Source organism: Dromiciops gliroides, chromosome 2 (genome assembly GCF_019393635.1).
Source record: "Dromiciops gliroides isolate mDroGli1 chromosome 2, mDroGli1.pri, whole genome shotgun sequence".
NCBI classification, from domain to species: domain Eukaryota; kingdom Metazoa; phylum Chordata; class Mammalia; order Microbiotheria; family Microbiotheriidae; genus Dromiciops; species Dromiciops gliroides.
The window spans coordinates 192,122,867-192,144,487 of NC_057862.1; the positions used below are offsets into that span (position 1 = coordinate 192,122,867).

At 41.3% G+C, this 21,621-nt stretch overlaps 1 protein-coding gene across 1 annotated transcript in view; it reads left to right on the forward strand.

The window, feature by feature from the left end:
- The first annotated feature begins 790 nt into the window (after nucleotides 1-790).
- RTF1 (RTF1 homolog, Paf1/RNA polymerase II complex component) overlaps nucleotides 791-21,621 on the forward strand; it is a 40,490-nt gene continuing 19,659 nt past the window's right edge. The window contains exons 1-3 of the mRNA XM_043985218.1: nucleotides 791-985; nucleotides 14,012-14,122; nucleotides 21,295-21,442. Of these exons, the coding sequence (XP_043841153.1) occupies nucleotides 791-985; nucleotides 14,012-14,122; nucleotides 21,295-21,442 (454 nt within the window). The remainder of the gene's footprint in view (nucleotides 986-14,011; nucleotides 14,123-21,294; nucleotides 21,443-21,621) is intronic.

Genomic DNA, 21,621 nt, shown 5'->3' on the forward strand with positions numbered 1-21,621 from the left:
ACAATGGGGTGTTATTATGCCAAAAGAAATAACTAAAGGAAAATGAAGTTTGGAAAGGCGTAGGAAGTGATAAGAATGAAGAAAGCCAAATCAAAACATACACGCTTTGTAAAAATAACAGTAGCCGCAACAAACCTCTGAAAAAAAAATACAAAGGATTGTGAGGGGAACTCTTTTTTGTTACTCTTCTGTTAGATATACACCATTTTCAGCAACAGGTAAATGATTCAATTTCTGGTTTCACGTAGAACCGCTGTATTTCTTGTTTGTGTGTGCTCATTTTTTTCATCGTTAAGAAATTTGGAATAAATCGACAATCCCTGAGAACCAGACCAATGAGGTTGTTGACAGACAGGAGGCATACTCAGATTGCTCCCCCAGGTCCGGCCTCATCCCGCCCCACCGAGTCAACAACACGTGCACTCAGAGTTAGCTTTACACCCATGGCTCGTGCACACAGGTCTTCTTCCTAGTTTTTATCGTGGTGTGAACTCAAGGCGGGGGCGTGGCGAGGGGGGGGTTGTCCCATGAATAAAAAGGCGCCTGCAGTGCGGATAGCAAGCCATTCTCCTTAAATAAATCCCCCCCCCCCCCAGATGAAGCAGCACGAGGGAACGCGGACTCTCCACGCCACCGGTCCCGCCTCTTACTCTCCGCGCCTCCTCTCCCACTCCCTCCCCCCGCTGCGTTCCGTCGGGTGAAGGGGTGGATCTCTCGGCGACAGTGGGGCGGGGCGAACGGCGTGCCTCGGAGGAGAGGGGGCGGGGCCTGACGGCGGAGAGGAGCGCGCATGCGCGGTCGCCTTTGTGTGGGTCGAGCGGCGGCGGCGGCGGTGGCGGTCGCACTGGCTGGCGGGCAAGAGGGGAGTCCGGGCGGCGGCGTCCGGCGCGGGAGCCGGGGTGCCACCATGGTCAAGAAGCGGAAAGGCCGCGTTGTGATCGACTCGGACACGGAGGACAGCGGCAGTGACGAGAACCTGGATCAGGTAAAGGGGCAGGCCGCGGCGGGGGCGGGAAGGAAAGGGCTGAGTGGGGGCCGGGCCCCGGAGCCAGGACGGAGCCGGAGCCGGAGCCGGAGCCGGGGCCGGGGCCGGGGCCGGGGCCGGGGCCGGGCCCGGGCCGCGGGGCCTCCTCCTCCGAGCGTCCGGCCCTCCCTCCCTTCTGCCGGCTTCCTCTCCTACCCGTCTCAGCCTTTTCCTGGGGCTCCCGGGCCCGGAGAAGCCCGGCCCGGGCCTGAAGCCGGAGTCTCCGAGTACTTGGCGCCGTGAACCTGGGTGGTGGGGCGGGGACGGGAGCGAAGCGCCCCGGGGCATCGGGGGCCGGGAGAGCTGGGGGAGGGGTCTGTGCCAGGGGCACCGGAGGACTGGGGGCGGTGAGCGGGAGGGGGAAGTGGGGCCGGCCCGCCGATCCCTCTCTGGGGGGCTCTCTCTTTTCCAGCCCGGAGGAGAGAGTTAGGAAGTAGCGCTGTGCCTCTTCCTCCCCGAGGCTGGGAGGTTTCTATGAGTGAGTGTGTGTGTGCGTTCATGTAAAGGATCGAGTTTGGCAGGCCGGGGACTTGGGGCGCTGAGGGCACACTCAGGACTGTTTCTGGGCCGGGATGGGGGGTCCCTGCTGCATGTGCCAGGCAGAGAGATGAGATGGGGTTTGGTTGTGGTTCCGGAGTTCTGGAGACCAGAGCCATTTGTGGTTGTGAAGGCCCCCGAATGGGATGTCAAAACAAAGTTAACTGTAACGAGAGAAGGAAGCAGGTCAGATGCTGTGTACAGCCCTGGAGAGTTTTGTAAGGTGGCATGGAGGGCCTGTGGCAGAGGCCTGCTGGGAGGACCTTTTTACCCAGGCATCCCAGAATCCTTTCCTACTTGGGGTTTATGCAAGAGATATTAAAAAAACAACTTTTAGCCTAATGGCTTTGGAGTTATCTGGGATGGTTCTGTCCTCTTGAAAGTGCTGTAGGGAGGAAGCAGTCACATCCAAGGCACTTCCATTGCTAGCAGTGTATGCCAGAAACTAAGCTGTAGTGGGAAAAGCACGTTCTGTGTTTAATTAAAATACTAGAAAGGAAGGGAAGTTGGAAAGTGGGCTTCTCTAATGCGTTTATACCCACAATGAATTCTGGAGAAGCTTGGTCTTGAAGGAGGGGTGGGCAGTCTGTTTTATTGAGACCCAAATCCTAAGGACCAGAAAAGATATTAGGAGCTCAGGGATTACCGGGGCTTTGGGAGAGAGAGGGAAGCAAGGGCTATTTTGGAATTTAAGGTGAAGGAAAGAAAAAACCCAAAATTTTATTTGGAGACAAATGGGAGGAGAATTTCAGATATTCAAATAGAAAAGAGGTTCTATTTTGTTACAGATTTTAGGGTTGTTAGCAGAAGTTTGGAAAATGTTGGTAGAGAGAAATCTGGAAATCAGTAGGATTAAAGTCTAACATTCTCAAGTTGTAAAAATAATACTGTGTTGTAGTATCTGTAAAATATCTGAACTCCTTAGAGGAAACTAGCATAAAAATGAAAAAGATAGTTTTAAGATACCCAAGCCCCATAATAAACACTTGCTAGATACCTGTCCTTTTGGTGAATGAACAAGATCCTTGGCATGGGAGGTAAGAAGGGAACAGTAAGTTCAGTTCTTTCTTTCTCTCCCTCTCTCTCTCTCTCTCTCTCTCTCTCTCTCTCTCTCTCTCTCTCTCTCTCTCTCTCTCTCTCTCTCTCTGTCTTTTTCCAAAGTTTTGAAAAAGTATATGAAAGAATCAAGAATGTGGTGATGGTGCTAGTGGAGGTAAGAATTTTCCAGGACACTCTGAAGATGGGGGGGGGGGTGGGCCTTCACCTGACATAGATAACTTTAGAGTGGGTGTCAACACTTAAACTTAGAGGATTTCAAAGTAGAAAGGACCTTAGAAATCTAACCCTAACCCCTCATTTTACAGATGAGGAAACTAAGACTCCAAAAAGTAAAATGACTTGACCATTTAATTCATTCTCCTCTACTTCCACCTTGTTAAAAATCAGTGATCAGAATAAAATCAAAATTCCTTTCCCTAGTACATGTATCCACTAATAGAGGTGCTAATGAGTAGTAAATCAATAAGCATTTATTGAGTTTTTTACTGTGTGCCCAGCAAAAAGTATTCATCAAAAAGGCCTTCTGGAAGGGGGGGTTCTTTACAGTGTAATTTAGAACTATACTTTTAGTAATTTGGTTTTTTACCTTTTGTATTTTAGGCATTCTGAGCATTTAATTTAATTTACTAGTGTAATACTCAGTTTAAATTTGTGTCCTGATGAACTGAACAGTTTGAGTGACAGTTGTTTTATGTCCTGGTCCATGTGGAAAAGGCAGTAAACCATGAAATATTACTTAGTATTTTAGTGTCAAGATCAGAAATCTGTGCTTCATGAGGTAGGGCTAGTTCTTTGGGTGAAGAATGGCTCTTTTAAGTGAATATTTCTCCAGTCATATCACTTCATACCCTTTCCCTATCCTACTTAATGCTAGGGCCCTCCCTCTATGATTATCTCCAGTTTTTCTTGTTAGTGCCTTGTTTGTATATAGTCATTTGCATATTGCTTTCCTGTTAACTGTGGACTTCTTGAGGGGCACTTGTTTTCTTTGTAATCCCCTGGTACTTAGCACAGTGCCTGGCATTTAGTAGTTGCTTAATAAATGCTTGTTGACTTAACTTTTCCTAAAGGACAGTGGGGTGGGTGCTTCCTAAATTCTTTGAGCCTAGTGCCTTTTTGTTTGCTCACTCCAGCCAGTAGTTTAAAAATTAGTTTTAGAAGGTGTTTGTAAGCAAATTGGATTGGAAGGAAACCCATTCAACTTCCTTTCTCAGTTTATGTGCTCCAAGGTTGCAGGGACATCAAAGTATAAACACAAAAGTAACCTGGCAAATGGTGTTTAAACTTCTGTGGCATCTCTAAGTCCAATTGAAATTAGAGGAGGTTCTTGTTTGGGTAGAACCATCTTTACTTCAGGTTCATCTGTCTCTTCTCTCTATCCTATCTAAATATCTCTTCTGTCTATTTCAGAAGCAGGGGAGAAAAGTTTAAGTGTAGGATTAAGCGAGGATGGCTTGAAAAACTTCAGATTTGGGGCTGTTTTTTTTTTTTTAGAAATCCCTGATATAAAGCTTGAAAAAATTGTAAGCACAGGAATCTGCCTTAGTAAGCAGTAATCAAGTGGACTGCTTGTGTAGCTACATTTAAATTTAGGCAAATCTGTAAACTCTTTAGTTGGATTTTGTTGAAGAACCTTTCCACTTTGAATAAAAACCCTTTGGCCTTTTACCTCTAGCCTCTAGCTATACCAAAATGGTGTGCCTCCCATTCTGGCTTGGCATTTTGGTTCTATGTCGTTATGAAACAAATAGTATCCGAGGGGCTAGAAAAAGAAGCCTAAGTTATTTACTTTAGAGATCAGTGCAGTTTCTGGTGGTGTTTTTATATATATGCTAATACAATCTTTCCCAACCTTTTTGACTAAAATTTCAGTCTTAAATATATACATTCTTAACCCTTGCAACAATTCCAACACACTATCTCTCTGTGTCTTTCTGTCTCTGTCTCACGGGAGTCTGAAGCCCACTGGATGGGAACCTATTCTGTACTTTTATTTATAAATTTCTTGTTTTCCTTATGGTTTTATTGCTTTTACCTTGTTTTTCTGTACTCCTTGCTTCTGCTTTGTGCCTGGCAGAGAGAGAGAGATAGGGGCCCTTCCCTCAAGGAGTTTATAACTTGGTGTAGCTTCAATTACATTTATCTTTGAATAAGCCCATGAGTATTTTTAGGAAGTTTTCTTAGATACAAATACAAAAGAGCCTTCTTGTCCTCAAGGAACTTATAACTTCTAATAGCGTTAATTGCATTTCCTTTAAGAGACCAGGCCCATAAGTATCTTTAAGAAACTGTCTTAGGGGCAGCTAGGTGGCGCAGTGGATAAATCACTAGCCTTGGATTCAGGAGGACCTGAGTTCAAATCTAGCTTCAGACACTTGACACTTAACTAGCTGTGTGACCCTGGGCAAGTCACTTAACCCCCATTGGCCCCCCCCCAAAAAAAAGAAACTGTCTTTTGGAATTACATGTAAAATTTGTTGTTATAAACTGGCCAAGAAAAAAGCTAGAAAATTTTAAAGTCATATTTCTTATTATTAAATGTAGTTTTTATATTTTATGGGGTACATTTTTGAAGTGCACTCTGAACTTGTATGTGAGCAGTGTCATGTTAGAGTCTTACATTTTAGTCTTAATGTTGCATTAGTGGAGCCTGTTTGCTAATTTCATTTGAGTTTTCTTGAATAGCAGCGCAGGGAGAAGGAGAAGGCTGCTTGGGTTTAGACATATAGGAATTTGGGAATATATATATATATAAACAATTCTAACAAGAGTTAGCCAATTATCCCCTAAAAGTTCGTTATAATCTGACACTACCTGTACCATCCATCACACTTTCAAATCAAGTGTCTACTGTCCCTGGTCAGAGCATATCTGGAAGTATTATCTTCAGATTTCAAAACCATATTTTAGGGAAGACATTGATAAGCTGGAAGGCGTTCACAAGGCCAACTAGGATGTTAAGGGACCTCAAAGAAATTTAGTTGAAGGAATTGACACTGTTTATTCTGGAGAATAGAAGATGTGGGGGGAACATAATAGTTGTCTTCAAGTATTTGAAGGGTTATCTCGAGGAAGACGCATTAGATTTGTTCTTTGTCCCCTGATACATCCCCTACCCACCAGGAGACAACACCATCTTTCTAGGCCCACAATCTTACACTCTAAGTCTCATCCTTAATTCTCACCCTTACTCCTAACCTCCTCTCCTCCCCCTTTCCCCCAATGTGTTGCCAAAGTCTGTCAGTTTCACCTTTGCAACATCTCTGGAAAACTGCCCCCTTCTCTCCCTTGACAGGGCCAATACTTTAGTGCAGGTCCTCATCACCTCATGCCTTAATGATTGAAATAGCCTGCCTAAGTCTCTCACCATTCCAGTCCATTCTCCATTTAGCTACTAAAGTGATTTTCTGAAAGTACAGGTTCAATCATGTCACATACATCCCCACATTTCTCCCCCCCCCCCAATAAATTTGAGTGATTCCCTATTGCTTCTAGGATCAAATACAAAATGCTCTGTTTGGCATTCAGAGCCCTTTGTAAACTAGCCCCCTCCTCTCTTTCCAGTCCTATACCTGGCCTCCTGGCTATTCCCAAAACAAAACGAATTCCCTCCCCCCAACCCCCAAATGCCTGGGACTCTCCCTCATACACTGACTCATTTTGCAGGCTTCCTTTAAGACCCAATTAAAATCCCATCTTGTACTGGAAGCCTTTCCCAAACCCTCTGGTAATTATTTCTTATTTGTCCTGCATATAGCTTGCTTTGTACATATTTGTTTGCTTATTGTCTCATTAAATTGTGAGTTCCTTGAGGGCAGGGACTATCTTTTGCCTCTTTCTGTATCCCCAGTGTTTAGCATAGTACCTGGCACATTGCTTAATAAATGTATATTGATCGATTACTTTTTTTTCTTTTGGTGAGGCACTTGGGGTTAAGTGACTTGCCCAGGGTTGCACAGCTAGTAAGTGTCCAGGTCCTCCTGAATCCAGGGCTGTAGCTCTATGCACTGCACCACCTAGCTGCCCCGATTGATTACTTTCTAATATACAAGAAACTAAAAATATTGCATATGAAACTGTAAATGTAAATACACAAAGACCAAAAAAGAATTGTGCATGAAATGATAGTAAACTTCTTGTATCTATGTTTTTTTAAAAGCACATATTAAATTTGGCAAAGTTATAGCAAAATTTCCCTCTTTGATTCTGTTTCCTTCTGGACTTCATTTTCTGCGTATTTTTTTGTCTCTTCCTTTTTTTGTTTGTTTTTTTAAAGGGTTGACTTATTTAGATAATTGCTTAGCACCTCCCCTGAAGTCTGAAGGGGACTTTACTTACTGAGGCTGTAAGATGAAATGTATGACATTTAGTTAACAGTCAGTATATATTTATTTAATTTTGGGGGGTGGGGGTGGGGCTATGGGGAATTAAGTGACTTGCCCAGGGTCACACAGCTAGTATAAAGTATCTGAGGCCCGATTTGAACTCAGGTCCTCCTGAGTCCAGGGCCGGTGTTCTATCCACTGCGCCACCTAGCTGCCGTCTCTCCCTTTAAAAAAAAAAATCTGTCACTTTACACTGACTCGATCCATCCAAACTTCATCCAACCAAATATGACCCTCACTTGGAATAAATAAATATAGTTAGGCAAAACAGATCAGCACACTGGCTCTGAAAATGTATGTCTCATTCTGTCACCTCTATGTCAAGAAGTGGGGGTTATGCTTCACCATCAATGTCTTCTAGAACTTAGCATAGTGCCTGACACATAGTAGGTATTCTCAAGAGACCTTGTTTTGAAATTCTTTTTGGAGAAAGAGAAATAAGTAGCTCTGCTAAAGTATAGGAGGTTGTTTGAAATATTAAATATTTAATTTTCTAAGTTACTTAAAAAAGATGAATAGAAGATCTCTTAAAATAAATATCTCAAGATTTGTTGTCTTCACATGCTGAGACTAGAAGAAGGAAGCTAAGGATTCTAAGAGGTAAAGGTGAGAAAAGAGTGCATTCTAAGCATGGGGATGGCTTTTGCAAAGGTACAGAAATGGGAGGTGACATGCAAAAAGGTTGGTGATGAGAAGATGAAGGGAGGTGGTATGAAATGAGCTTAGGTGAAATTTCACTTAAGTGTAAATAAACTTCAAGGATTTTATCAGTGGTAGTCTTCTTGTCTTGTCATTTAATGATAAATATGATTCATTAGTGATACTAAAGAAGCTGTTCAAGAAGCTGAGTATGGCTCCTTGACCACATCTTAGTCCTTGGGTCACCTAGCTAGAAGCTCATGTTTTTTTGTGGGGTTTTTTTGGTGGGGCAATGGGGGTTGTGACTTGCCCAGGGTCACACAGCTAGTAAGTGTCAAGTGTCTGAGACTGGATCTGAACTCAGGTACTCCCTAATCCAGGGCCAGTGCTTTATCCACTGTGCCACCTAGCTGCCCCGAAGCTCATGTTTTATGTAGATCTTTGGTTTTTCTGAATGTTGTATTCCTACATTGCCTGTCTCTTAAAGGCATGTAAAATAGATCTTTGTAGATAATGGATAGCCTGAAAAAAAAAAGAAAGAAAGAAAAAAAAAGATAATGGATAGCCTGGTTGCTGTCGGGCAAACTGAAGTGAGGGAAGTGCAGGCATTTGACAGAAGAACCCCTAAAGCACATGGATGATTTTGTTAATGTAGAATTTCCTGGTATTGGCATTCCATCTGCCCATGAGATCATGACCCATCTATGGCTTAGTAGATAAGTCCTAGGGAGTTGCCTAGAGTCCATAGAAGTTATGACTTGCCTAAAGTTACACCTCTTGGTAACTGGGTTTTTAATATTTAAATGGAATATCTTTGTAGTGTGGAGATGGGATGCATTTCTGTATTGCTGGCTAACTAGTAACAGAATTTTAGGGTTTGTTATGTTTCAGGGGAAATTATTTAACTGGTATATACAAATCATTCAAGATCCAACAAATGTTTTTTAAGAGGCTGTGGTGGGGCAGCTAGGTGGCGCAGTGGATAGAGCACTGGCCTTGGATTCAGGAGGACCTGAGTTCAAATCCAGCCTCAGACACTTGACACTTAACTAGCTGTGTGACCCTGGACAAGTCACTTAACCCTCATTGCCCTGCAAAAAAAAAAAGGGACTGTGGTGTGGAAAGCTCTGTGCTTGGAGCTGGGGGGGGGGGGAAGAAGTTTAGATAAGATAAAGATCATCTAAATCCATCATATCCATATATATTTTGGGAGGGGCAGGGCAATGAGGGTTAAGTGACTTGCTGAGGGTCACACAACTAGTAAGTATCAAGTGTCTGAGGCTGGGTTTGAACTTGTGAGAGTTGGAATAACCCTTGCTGGGAGGAACATTTTGTGAGCTCTGGCCTGTGGACATAGCCATGTGAGACCAGAAGTTACATCTATAGAACCACCTGAGGGACTTGTCAATCAGAGCTACCAGCCAATTAGCTTGGAATGGGTGTGGGGGGGCCTGTTTCCGGTTGGAGAGAAGGTTTCTGGGACGAGGAAGGGGCATGGGAGCTCTCTTTCCCCTGGGACCTCGGTTTGAGTGGAACAGAGATGCTGGCTCCTGGAGATAGATAGATGAAGGGATCTTGGCCTCTTTCTCTCTCCTCTCCAAATTCTTATGCTCCTTAATAAATACTTAAAAGTCTAAACTCTTGCTAAAGTTTCTAATTTATGGCGACCACTCGTTAGATTTTTAGACAGTCTAGTTAGAATTTTAGCCACCATACAGATAGCAACTTTACAGACTCAGGTCCTCCTGAATCCAGGGCCGGTGCTTTATCCATTGCACCACCTAGCTGCCCCCTTCCATCTAGATCTTGATAGAATTTTACTGTATTTGTATACCTCCTGGAAAAGATTATTTACTGGTTGCCCTTTTCTACTTGTCTCCAAGGTTACTTGAGGTATTTAATTTAGTTGTTCATTTTTCATTAATATCAAAAATTACATTAATGGCTGAGAAAGAGTGCTGGGCCTGAAGTCAGGAAGACCTGAGTTCAAATTCAGTCTCAGATATGTTATGATGCTCAGCAAGTTACTTAACCCCACTGGCTGCTTCACTTTCCTGAAGAGACAGTATCTTTACATAGAGTATTCCAAAGCTATCTGGTACAGCCAAAGCCATAAACATCCCCAGGAGCTTCTCTGATTTGGTTTAGGTGTATGAAGATGATGTTATGATATGAGAGAGTTTTTTGGGTTCAATTTTTTTCTTTGGAATTGGTATGTCAACTCTGATATTGTAGACAGTAACATTTCAAGGGCCAGGGGAAAAAAAGAGCAGATGGTATTGACCTGAGAAAGTAATTTTATCACCTTGCTTTTTTTTTTTTTTTTTGGTAAGGCAATTGGGGTTAAGTGACTTGCCCAGGGTCACACAGCTAGTAAGTGTTAAGTGTCTGAGGCCGGATTTGAACTCAGGTACTTCTGAATCCAGGGCCGGTGCTTTATCCACTGCACCACCTAGCTGCCCCATCACCTTGCTTTCTAAGAGGAAATGACCTCAAAGTAAGGAGGCTATGAAGGAGGGAAAGAAATTCATTGTCAGTTTATTATTTTTCATTTATTGTCACAGGATTTGACAAGCAACCTATATGGATGGTACCAGAAGGATACGATAGTTAGTTGTGATGAATGAATTGTAATGCTCTCTGCACATCTGAGTTCCATTTTTCCCTTTTTTACAGATGGATAAAATGAGGCATAAAGTAGTCAATTAACTTTCTCCAACCACGAGTGTAACAACTATATTTAAATATGTTTCAGTAGCCTCTTTTTTTGGGGGGGGAGGCCAGGGCAATGAGGGTTAAGCGACTTGCCCAGGGTCACACAGCTAGTAGTGTCAAGTGTCTGAGGCCAGATTTGAGTTCAGGTCCTCCTGAATTCAGGGCCGGTGCTTTATCCATTGTGCCACCTGGCTACCCCCTCAGTAGCCTCTTTTTTGTTGCTTATGGAAGAAGCAGTAGAGAATATGTAGGTGGTGATGTCATTACTGAAAGTGCCATTCCCCCATGAAAGTATATTTCTGCCTCCTAAATTCAAACAGAGGTATATGGTGATAATGTGGGGATTATCGGTTTGGGTCTGCACAATAGTGATAGAATCATAGAATTTCAAAATTGAAAGAAACTTCAGAAACCATTTAATCCATCTTCTTACTTATAATTTGTTTTTCTATAACCTTCATGTGAGAGAGCTGCCTCTATTATAACAAAAAAAAAATTAAAAGAGGAGAAAAAGTAAAGCAATTCAATAAAACCAACACATTAACTGAGTCTATGATAAGGAGTGTTCCATACCCAGAGAAAGTAGGGAGGTGCATTTTCTTACCTCTTTGGAGCCAGATTTGTTCATCATTACACAGCCTTCAAGTATTTGTACTTTCCATTTTCATTGTTGTGACCATTGTGTCTATTTTCTTGATTGTCCTTACCTCACTTAACATCGTTACATGTCTTCTGTGACATGCGCCTCTTCCAGTTCTTCATAGTTGGATTGTTGTTGTTTTTTACAACCCAGTAATATTATGTACCACATTATGGGGTTTGGTTTTTGGGTTTTTTTTTGCGGGGCAATGGGGGTTGAGTGACTTGCCCAGGGTCACACAGCTAGTAAGTGTCAAATGTCTGAGGCCGGATTTGAACTCAGGTCCTCCTGAATCCAGGGCCGGTGCTTTATCCACTGTGCCACCTAGCCACCCCCACATTATGTTTTACCATTATCCAGTTGATAGGCACCTACTTTATTCCTAGTTCTTTGCACAAAAAGGTATGCAATGGATATTTTGATATGTATAGGACCCTTCTGTCTGGGATCTCTAGGTCTGTAGGCATTTTAGTTACTTTTCTTTTCCTTTTCTTTTTTTCTTAAATTACTTCCAGGGTGCAACTCGTACTTGAAAAGAATCTCCATTAGAACACATTTGATAAACGTCTGTCTAGACTTTCCTTGGAGAGCTTAAGTGAGAAGAAATCCACAACCTTTGAAGGCAGCTCAGTCCATTTTTGGATAATTCTTAATTGTTGGAAGTTTTTTCTTAGACAAACCTAAATTTGCTTCTTTGTAACTTCTGTCCATTGTTCTTCTTTCTGCTCTCTGAGATCAGACAGAACCAGTATAATTCCTCTTCCAACAGATAGGCTTTCAAGTATTCTAAGACGGATATTACGTTTCACCTCTATTCCCTCAAGCCACTTTCCCCCCTTTCTCTTCTCTGGGTTAAACTTTCAATTGATACTCAAGTGTCATGAACTTAAGGCCCAGTGTCTTTGATTGTGTGGTGCCCAGTACTGAATACAAGATTACTTATGTGGTCTGACCAGGGCAGAGTACAATGGCAGTATCACTTCCTTACTCACCAGGAAGCTGTACATCTCCTAAAGTCAATTAAGGTGGGTTTAACTTTTTTTGGCTGCTATACCATGTTTAACACACATTGACCTTACAGTCAACTAAACAACTAGGTATTTCTTAGATAAACGGTTTAATTTTCCCTCATCTTGTACTTGTGAATTCAAATTCTTGAACCCACATGTAAGAGTTATATATTAGGGGGGCAGCTAGGTGGCACAGTGGATAGAGCACTGACCCTGGAGTCAGGAGTACCCGAGTTCAAATCCAGCCTCAGACATTTAACACTTACTAGCTGTGTGACCTTGGGCAAGTCACTTAACCCCAATTGCCTCACTAAAAAAAAAAGAAGTTACATATAGGGACAATAACTAGACCCGTTAATTTCATTAATATAGGGAACTCCCAGGTGAGGAAATTTCCCCTACCAATGCAGGTAGAGGCACATTCTCACAACTTTGAGAATATATATTCCTATGAAATTCAGTCTTATTAGAATTAGCTTTGGTTTCTAACCTGTTACTCATTATGATAGCCCTCCTTTCCCCTACCTCCACATCTCCCAGCTTTATGCCATCTGAAAATTTGATAAAATTCCATTTTTGCCTTTATCCAAATCATTCATAAAAGTTAATAAATAACAGAATCAATCATAGATCCTTGGGAAACACCACTGGAAGGAAACCTTACAAGTTGACATTGAATCATTCATGAATAATATTTGAGTTCCTCCATTCAACCATTTCTAAATCCCAGTTGTATTACTATCTAGCCTATTTCTCTAGCTTTTACACAATAATAGTAGGAGATATTTTATCAAGCACTTTGCTAAAATCTGGGTAAACCAAATAGCTTTCCTTTGGTCTGCCACTTTAGTGACCTTGTCAGGAAAAAAAAAGGAAATGGGGTTAATCTGTTCTTAATAAAGCCTTTTCTAGTATTCCCTGTCTCTTTTATATATTAGACTTTCCCCAGGAATTAAAGTCAAGCTTGCTGGCTTATTGTTTGCATTTTCTCCTCTTTTAGTATCTTCTTACTTATCTTGGACATGAACTCCCTTTTGGCCATTTTGTTCTGTCCTTCATGGTCAAAAGTCATTCTCCTTGACCAAGAAAGCAGAAGCAAAGTAAGAATTGACTAGTTTATACCTTCTTTGATTCTTTTCTTTTCCCCAATATACCTTAAAATAAACTCTCCTCAAAATTCCTTTTCCTTATCTTCCTTTGTTGCCCTCAGCTTATACTGAGTTGGAGCATTCTGATTCTTTTCTTGCCAGGATCATGCTATGCTTTTTTGTTCTGTTCCCTATTATCTTCAGAAATAAACAGATCATGAACACTAGTAAATTAGTAAATTCTTCAGTTTACTAAACACCTAGTATGTGTAACACTGGAAAGAAGAGAATCTTGAAGTCCTAATTACTAGAAAAATAAAGTAGCCTCAAACTTGATTAGATTTGTCAGTAAAGATAGCCCATTTGGAATAGAACTGACAAGTATGGCATATGGTTACTATATGCCATAGTGGTTTTCTGGTGCAAGAAAACAAGAATTTGTCTAAAACCAAAGCTCATCTTTGTGGTTGTGGTTTGCTAAAATTCCAGATTGTAATAAGATTAGCAATCACGGAGGTCATGGTAACCGTGCTCCTTAGACCAATGAGAGCAGTTTTATTGTAAAGTTTGCTCCGATAAGATGTGGATTAACAGCATTAACTATGTGGTTCTCCCCAAGAGATAGTGACATATTTGGAATAACTTCCAGTTTGGTTTCTCAACTGCTTTTTCGTTTTTTTAGACATGTAAGTATATACAAGTAATTTAAGAGAAACTTGATTGTGAGCATTTCGGTCCAATAATTTGAAAACCCAGAAGCTCTGGCAGCATAGTCAGGTGGCAACTTCTAGATGGTGTTCTTGGATTAGAAGTACTTAAATATGGGAATAGTTTAGGTAATGCACATATTTTGCCATTCACAGATATATTTTTCTCTGTTGAAAAAAGCTCGTTATTCTTTCTATTCTATCCAGGAGCTCTTGTCCCTGGCCAAACGGAAACGTAGTGACTCTGAAGAGAAGGAGCAACCTGTTAGTCAGCCTGCAGCTTCTTCAGACTCTGAAACATCAGACAGTGATGATGAGGTAGGTTGCCAATGGAGTCCATTAATTTTAACAGAATTCTTACTCTCTGAGGTTTTCTTTTTCTGACGGTCATGTAGTATACTCCTAAAATAAGAAGCAGGGGCTTAGATCTAGGAGAGGACTTGGGGGGGCAGAAAATTTGAATGACTTGCTTATGGTCACATAGCTAATAAGCAGGCAAAGAGGGATTTGAACCCAGGTCCTCTGGCTCCAAATCCAGCAATCTTTCCAGTGCGGATGACCATCATGCCTCCTCTCCCCTAAGTGTTCTGTTCTCCAGCTTAAACATCTCGGATTCCTTCAGCTTGTCCTCACGTGGGATTATCTCAAGGTCATTAACCCTCTTGGAATTCTTCCTCCGAACTTGCCAGTTTTTCCTTTTTCAAATGTGGCATCTGGTATTTAACACAATACTAGAAATTTTCAATGGAAGAGTGGGCCCAAGACCCTGATAATCCTGTTCAGGATGATTCAGGTATCCAGTGTATCACTAAGAAATAAATGACAACACTCCCCCTTTTTTTTACTGAACTTTCCAATTCATTTTGGAGGAAGGAGATAGAGCTGCTTAAATGACACTCCCTCTTTCCCCCAATAAAACCTAAAGCAGTTCTTTTTATTGGTTCATTGACTGGAAGCTCTGTTTCATCTCTAGGCCCCATAGATTGGGACAATATACTTTTTTTATTTTAAAAAATTCGATTAAAACACGATATTTAGAAATACTTGGAGTTTGTCATAAAGGGATTTTACAACCAGTCCTGTGAATATTCAAATAAAGACTGCACTCTGGTTAGGTTTAGTGTTCCCATAATTTTGAATCATTTAACAAACAAAATCGCTTTTCATAGCGATTGTTGTTTCCTGACTTTAAATAAAAAAGAATTATACCCTTTAAGTTAGCAAAATAATTCCATCTGTTACCTGCCTAATGTTTAAGAAGTCAGGCACCATTACATTTTAATCCTGTGGTGGTAGTTTTAATCTATACTTTTGTGAGATGTGCTTGAAGTCTTTTTTTAAAGTTATTTTAAAAACTACAGCTTAGCAAGCTATATCCCCAAAGGGGAGTATAAACCAAGGCAGAGTCTCTGTGGGAGCTGTGAGGGGGGCAAAGGACTCCTAACCTCTTATGGTTCTCACCTCCAGAAAGGTATGACCCTTACAGCCTTTTAGCTGCCACACAAATACCTCTTGTTATTTCCGTGTTAAGTCTCTTTTTTGTTTTACTCTTCTTCAGTAGGATGTGGAGTTTTGTCATTCCTATAAGCTACAAGTGAGCCAGACAAGATAAGCAACCTGTTTTGACCTCCACAAAAGTAGAACTCATGAGGAATGAAACTTTCCTTACTTACTGAGATAGTCTTTTAGCTATGTCAGGCCCCTGACTTTGCTGAATCATTTTTTTCTGGTAAAGGTATTGCTTGACCTGACCGACAAACCACACCCTTCCTTTTGTCAAATAAGCCTTGATCCCCAGTTCTGGCTCTGTTGACTTCTGGACACCCTCCTTATCCTCCCATCTCTCCATTTTCTCCTCCTCCATGTCAGTTGAGGGTTCATGCTCTCATTTGCCTTAACTTTTTGCAACATCAGTAACCATTTATTAAGTACTTATGTTTTGCCAGGCACTGTGCTAAGTGCTGAGGATACTCTCAAAAAAAAGGCAAAAACAGCTCCACCCTCAAGAAATTTTTGAATAGGGGAGGCAACATGCAAATAACTATGTACAAACAAGATATATGGTGTATAAATGAAAGAAAATCTCAAAGGGAAAGCACTAGAATTAATGGGGAAAGGTTTCTTGCAGAAGAAAACCAGGAGGCAGAGGTGAGGAGGGGAGAGTATTCCAGGCATTGGGAGACATCTAGTGAAAAATGCATAGCTGGGAAATGGAGTGGCTTGTTGGAGGAACCACAGAGACTGCTATGTCACTAGATCATAGAACGAGGTGGGAAGGTGTAAGACTTGGAAGTATGGGAAGGGTTCAGGTTACAAAGGGCTTTAAAAGCCAAACAGAAGGGTTTCTGTTTAATAGTAGAGGCAATAGCAAGTCACTGGAGTTTGTTGGTGTGCGTCTGTGTGTGTTACTCAGACCTGTATCCTGTACCTGTACCAAATCCTGCCATGTGTCAATTTTTGAAAGGTTACTTACCCTTGGCCTATGCCATTTACCATACCTGATTCAGTTGCTACTGATTTATTAGCAAAGCATACTTCAGAAATTGAGGATGTATCCCAGTCTCAAGCTATAGAAAAAGATAACTCAGGAATTACTGTTTTTAAATGAGGTGCTAAATCATCTTGCTAACACAAATTCTTCACATCCTTGGAGACTTTATGGGAGGGGAAGTTGCCTTCTGAGAGATATTCAAGATTTCAAGTTATCTGAATCAGGATCTTGTTTGCTCCTTTCTCCTTTTTCATGCATCAGGAGGCATGCCTTTCCATGTGGTTGTGGTTGACCTTATCTATAAAAAGAAGAGTTTGGATTAGATGAGCAGTTACTAGGATAACAGTCTATATACAGCAGAAACCTGGTTTCCAAATGTGAAAGCAGACAGTTGTGTACTGAAGTTATCCTTTCTAGCTCTCATTTGAATGTTCTAACCCATCTTCAAGCCAGTTTATTAGAGCAGTTAGGTGTTAAAGGGTCCGTGGATACTTTATCATATGCTAGAGCAAGAAATCACTAGCCGATGGTTAGAAAGGGCACAGTGAGGGGCAGCTAGGTGGCACAGTGGATAGAGCACAGGCCCTGGAGTCAGGAGTACCTGAGTTCAAATCCGGCCTCAGACACTTAACACTTACTAGCTGTGTGACCCTGGGCAAGTCACTTAACCCCAATTGCCTCACTTAAAAAAAAAGAAAAAAAAAGAAAGGGCACAGTGGGGGAAAAGCAAAAATTGTTCAAAATTGTTCTCTTTGACAGTGAGTAGGTGCTGAGGGCTTCATGTATCGGGTTTATCTAGGATGCAAAGAAGGATATAGTTCAAAAGCATTAAGGTTTTATATGTGTAGTTTGTGTGTGTAGATAGATATTTGCAAGGAGGAAAGTTTGAGGTTAATTATGAGTATTGTGGTTAGAGAATGATACATTTTTATGTTTTGCTCTAGGCTCATTGGGTTGTTTTTGTTTTTTAACATACCTGAAAATACAAAATTGGAGTTCTAAGAAAGCCCTAAACCTCCTAAAATATGTAAAAGATTGAAATGTTATAGCACTTTGTTTTGTGTATTTGACAGAAACATTGTAACTAGTAAAAGTGAGGTCCTGGTGGTCACTATAGCTCTATTAAGCAGTTTGCGTAACTTTTTTTTTTTTTGGTAAGGCAATTGGTGTTAAGTGACTTGCCTAGGGTCACACCACTAGTAAGTGCTTAACCTTTTTTTTTTTTTTGTGAGGCAATTGGGGTTAAGTGACTTGCCCAGGGTCACAAAGCTAGTAAGTGTTAAGTGTCTGAGGCCAGATTTGAACTCAGGTACTCCTGACTCCAGGGCCGGTGCTCTATCCACTGCGCCACCTAGCTGCCCCAAGTGCTTAACTTTTTAATGGCAAGGTTCTGTGGGGGAGTCATTAGGAAATGACTGTGCTACAACAAAATGTATCATTAAAAAAAGAAATCACGTAAGTGACAAGGAGGAGAAGAACAAGTACAGGAGGATGTGAAATAGTAGCTTTAAACTTACTGGGCTGGGGTTGGGAACCATACACTATTATAGCTAAAAGGAAACTTGAAGTCTTAAGGTCTAGAGCCCTCCCCTCTTTTTATAGAGGCCAGCAGAGGTGGCATGATTGGCCTAAGGAGCAGCCTGCTGATTGGTGGGCTCTGGTTCATGCTGTGCATTGAAACCAAATTTATACTGGCATTAACATGCCAGTCCCTTATGACAGCAGGACTGCAGACTTCCAGCCTTTCTTTTAAGCTGTGGTTACTTGCCTTGTGAGCTAAATAATTGGATAAAGAGCCATGCCTATACTCCTGCTTCATACTCTTGGAACTTTCTATTGGCTGTGACAATTGTAACTGAATGTTTAAAGTTGAAAATACAAGCAGGGTCGACTCTAGGCAAAATGGCTAAATATATAGTCTGTGTTGATTCCCCTGGCTCCCAGCATCTTATTTTAAGGTAAAATTAATGTAAAGAGAAACTTCAGTAACAGTGATAGAACAGGCTGGTCAGGTGTCCCTAATTCCTCTTTGTCTTTGCTTCCTAGCACTGCAGGCCCCTTCTTCTCTCTTCTCTTACTCCTTTTGGTAACTTCACGTTCGATTTCCCTCTCAATTTTACATCTCTCAGAATCTGCCTTTTCCTCCAAATTGCTCTACAGTGACTTTTCCTGTCATCCACATCTGTTCCAGGTGTCTGCTAGTAATTGTCTTTGCTCTCTGTTGTTGGCCTCAACGTTTTTAGATTCAGTAAAGCCTCAGCAATTTGACCTAATAGGGGATGGAAGGGAGAGTGTGGGGTATGTGTAGGAGGTTCTATCTAAATTAATGATAATTATGAATAATATAACATTATTTTTGCATTGTTAATAACAGTAACAATAATGTTGACACAGGAAATAAAACTATATGTAGTAAAAGAATTTTCTAAGTACTCTAGATCATTTATATTAACACCTTGAATGCAATGCTATTCCTACAGACTTAACTCTGATCACTTCTGACCAAGTGCCACATGTTCTTGCAGTTTCTTAACTTGTCATCATATTGTTTCCAAATTGCTGCAAGGATTCAACATTCAAGTGCAAACTGATTTCCAGCAGATAGTAAGATGTATATACATACTCTCATTTGGGTTCTGTACACTTCACCAGAGTCTAAAATTTTATAATTATATAATATACATCTTAATTTGGTGTTTTGGGGGCAGAATTTTCATCATTGCAGTTAATGTAAGCACTGAATGAATAAATTTGAAAGAATATTATGAGTAGTACATCGGGTTATCCCGGGGATTTACAAAACACTTTTTTGTTGTTAAAAGAGTTCTACTGATCTAGTCCAAACTCTGCCCTCATTTTACAGATTGTGAAACTGGAACCCAGAGAGGCATAGTCAATTGCCCAAGGTCCTACAACTAATCAGTAGCAGAGCCCAGATGGGAGCCCAGTTTCTTTCGCTTCAAATCCACAGATTTTCAGATTTATTATATTTAGCTTCAAGAGGTATCATGATACAGTGACTAGTGAATGCCCTTTGGGGTCAGGAAAATTGGGTTCAGGTCCTGCCCCTGATTTGTATAGGGTTAGTCAGTTGACCTTAGTGCCTCCAGGCAGTTCAGAACTATAAACTGTAAGATATTTTTATGTTTGCACTGGCCTAGAAATCATCCCTAGATCAGTGAAGTCAAAGAACAGTCCAAACCCCACACTGATTTACATATTGTATCCCCAGAAGAATAGAAATCCCTTGGGTGCAGGGACTGTTTACTTTTAGATTTTGTGTTTCTGAATCAACTTTGAGATCACAGAATTAGCACTGCAGTAGGACCTAAAATCAGGTCTTAATTATAGCTTTGCTTATACTAACTGTGAACTTCATCAGTAAACCTCTCTGACCCTCAGTTTTTTCATCTGCAGAATAGAAGAGATCTCTGTCTTTTCCTTTTAGGATTCTTGTGAGAATTAGTGATGTAATGTATATGCAAGTTGTGAGATTTAAAATTGGATATTAGATCATAAATCTCCCCTACTTAACCTTTCCCTTAATTTATCTCCCAGACTAGTAAATGGAAGAAGCTTTTGGATTTCTAGATAGACCTTTTATTTATTGTTATGGTAGTCACAAGGTGATGTTGATTAAAAGGATAGGAAAGTAGAAACACAATACAAATCGTCTTAAGTCTAAGCTTAGTCTATATTCCTTATAAAAACTCACCAAACCGAAAAGGCCACCTTTGGAGAGAGACCGTCTGTGCCGTGCCGTCCGGAGCCCAGCCAAGCAGGAAAAGCCCCCACTTCCATTCTCTCCACCCCGGAAGTCGAGTGCCCCCCAGGCAGTCTGGGCTGCAGCAGGCGGGCTGTTCATCTCCTCCCCAAAAGGGTGGTCCTTCCAAAACTGGCGTCTTTCAGTTATCCTAACCGACTGTTAAAAACTTTCATATTTTTTTACCACAAAGTACTATCCAGATGTAAAGGTATAGTAGTGGTGCTATCCTTGGGGCTTTCTTCATCAGTGGATATCCAAAGTATTAATATAGCAAACCTCTTTTGGTTTCCCAGTTAAGAACCTTGCAGCCAGTCTGCTGCTTGACTTGCAGTTTTCATGATCATTCTCTGTATGCACTTATAAAATTTGTCTTCTCTTATTGTTATTTGGTATTGGCAAATACCTACACAGTAGGGTTGCTTGTGGGAATGCTTCACGAACATTGTCCTCCCTCACTTTCCCAGACTAATCCTGAGCAAGCCCTATTCAGTAAGATTCTTCTCCTTTGCCCCTTTCCTTTTCATTTAGGCTTCAGGTGCAATGCAAGCTGCACACATTCTCATAAAAACAATGTTCATTCTCTCTTTACTCGTGTTTGATGCCTTCTAAGTTCTCATTCGGGTTATGTGTTCTCTGATCAACAATATCCAAAAAGCATGTTAAAGGCACAAACTATCCTAGAGTAGTTTATTTCAGTATCAGTGTCACTTCTCCTAACAGCCCCTCCAGGATGAGAGGAGAAGAGCTTCCGTTCAGCCCAGTCCCACATTCTCCAGCTTCTCTACTCTGGCTGCTCTTTAATTTTGTTTCACTTCAAGTTTGTCATACATGACTTCAGTTTGAGTGCTCTGTGGTAGAGCCAATCCAGCCTTGTTACTCCTCACACATGACACTCCATTTCTTGTCTTTGCATATGCTGTCCCCCATGCCTAGAATCTTCTGCATGAGACCTTTCCTGGTCCCTCTCTCTCTCTCCCTCTCCAAATTACCTTGTGTTTATTTGACTATATTATAGTGTCTGAAGAGCTTATACAATATCCAAAACAATGACTGCTTCTTGAAGAAAGGGATTGTTTTGTTTCTTTCTCTTGAATCCCCATGGTCTAACACAGTATTAGGCACATGGCCGGTACTTAATTCATGTTTCATTCTCTTGGTATGAACTACATAATATTTTTTGTCCTCCTTTGGAAATTTGACTCCCTCTGTTATTTTTTCCCCTTCTCCTTGCAGTGGACAGTTGGAGGTTCAAAAAATAAGAAAAAAGGAAAAACTGGGAAGATAGAGAAGAAAGGAACCATGAAGAAACAGACAAACAAAGCTGCTTCCTCTGGTAGCTCTGACAAAGACAGCTCAGCTGAGAGTTCAGCCCCCGAAGAAGGTAAGACAGCAGTCTCTAGACCTAGATGGTAAAATCACTTCTCCACTTGAGAGTGCTACAGTTGTTAAAAAATGAAGTTGGACAATCTATATCATAGAGTAAGACTTTATCTGCAGTTTGTTAGGATTGCCATATCTTGTCATCTGCAGATGCTGAGAAAGCATATCAGCTGAGCTCCT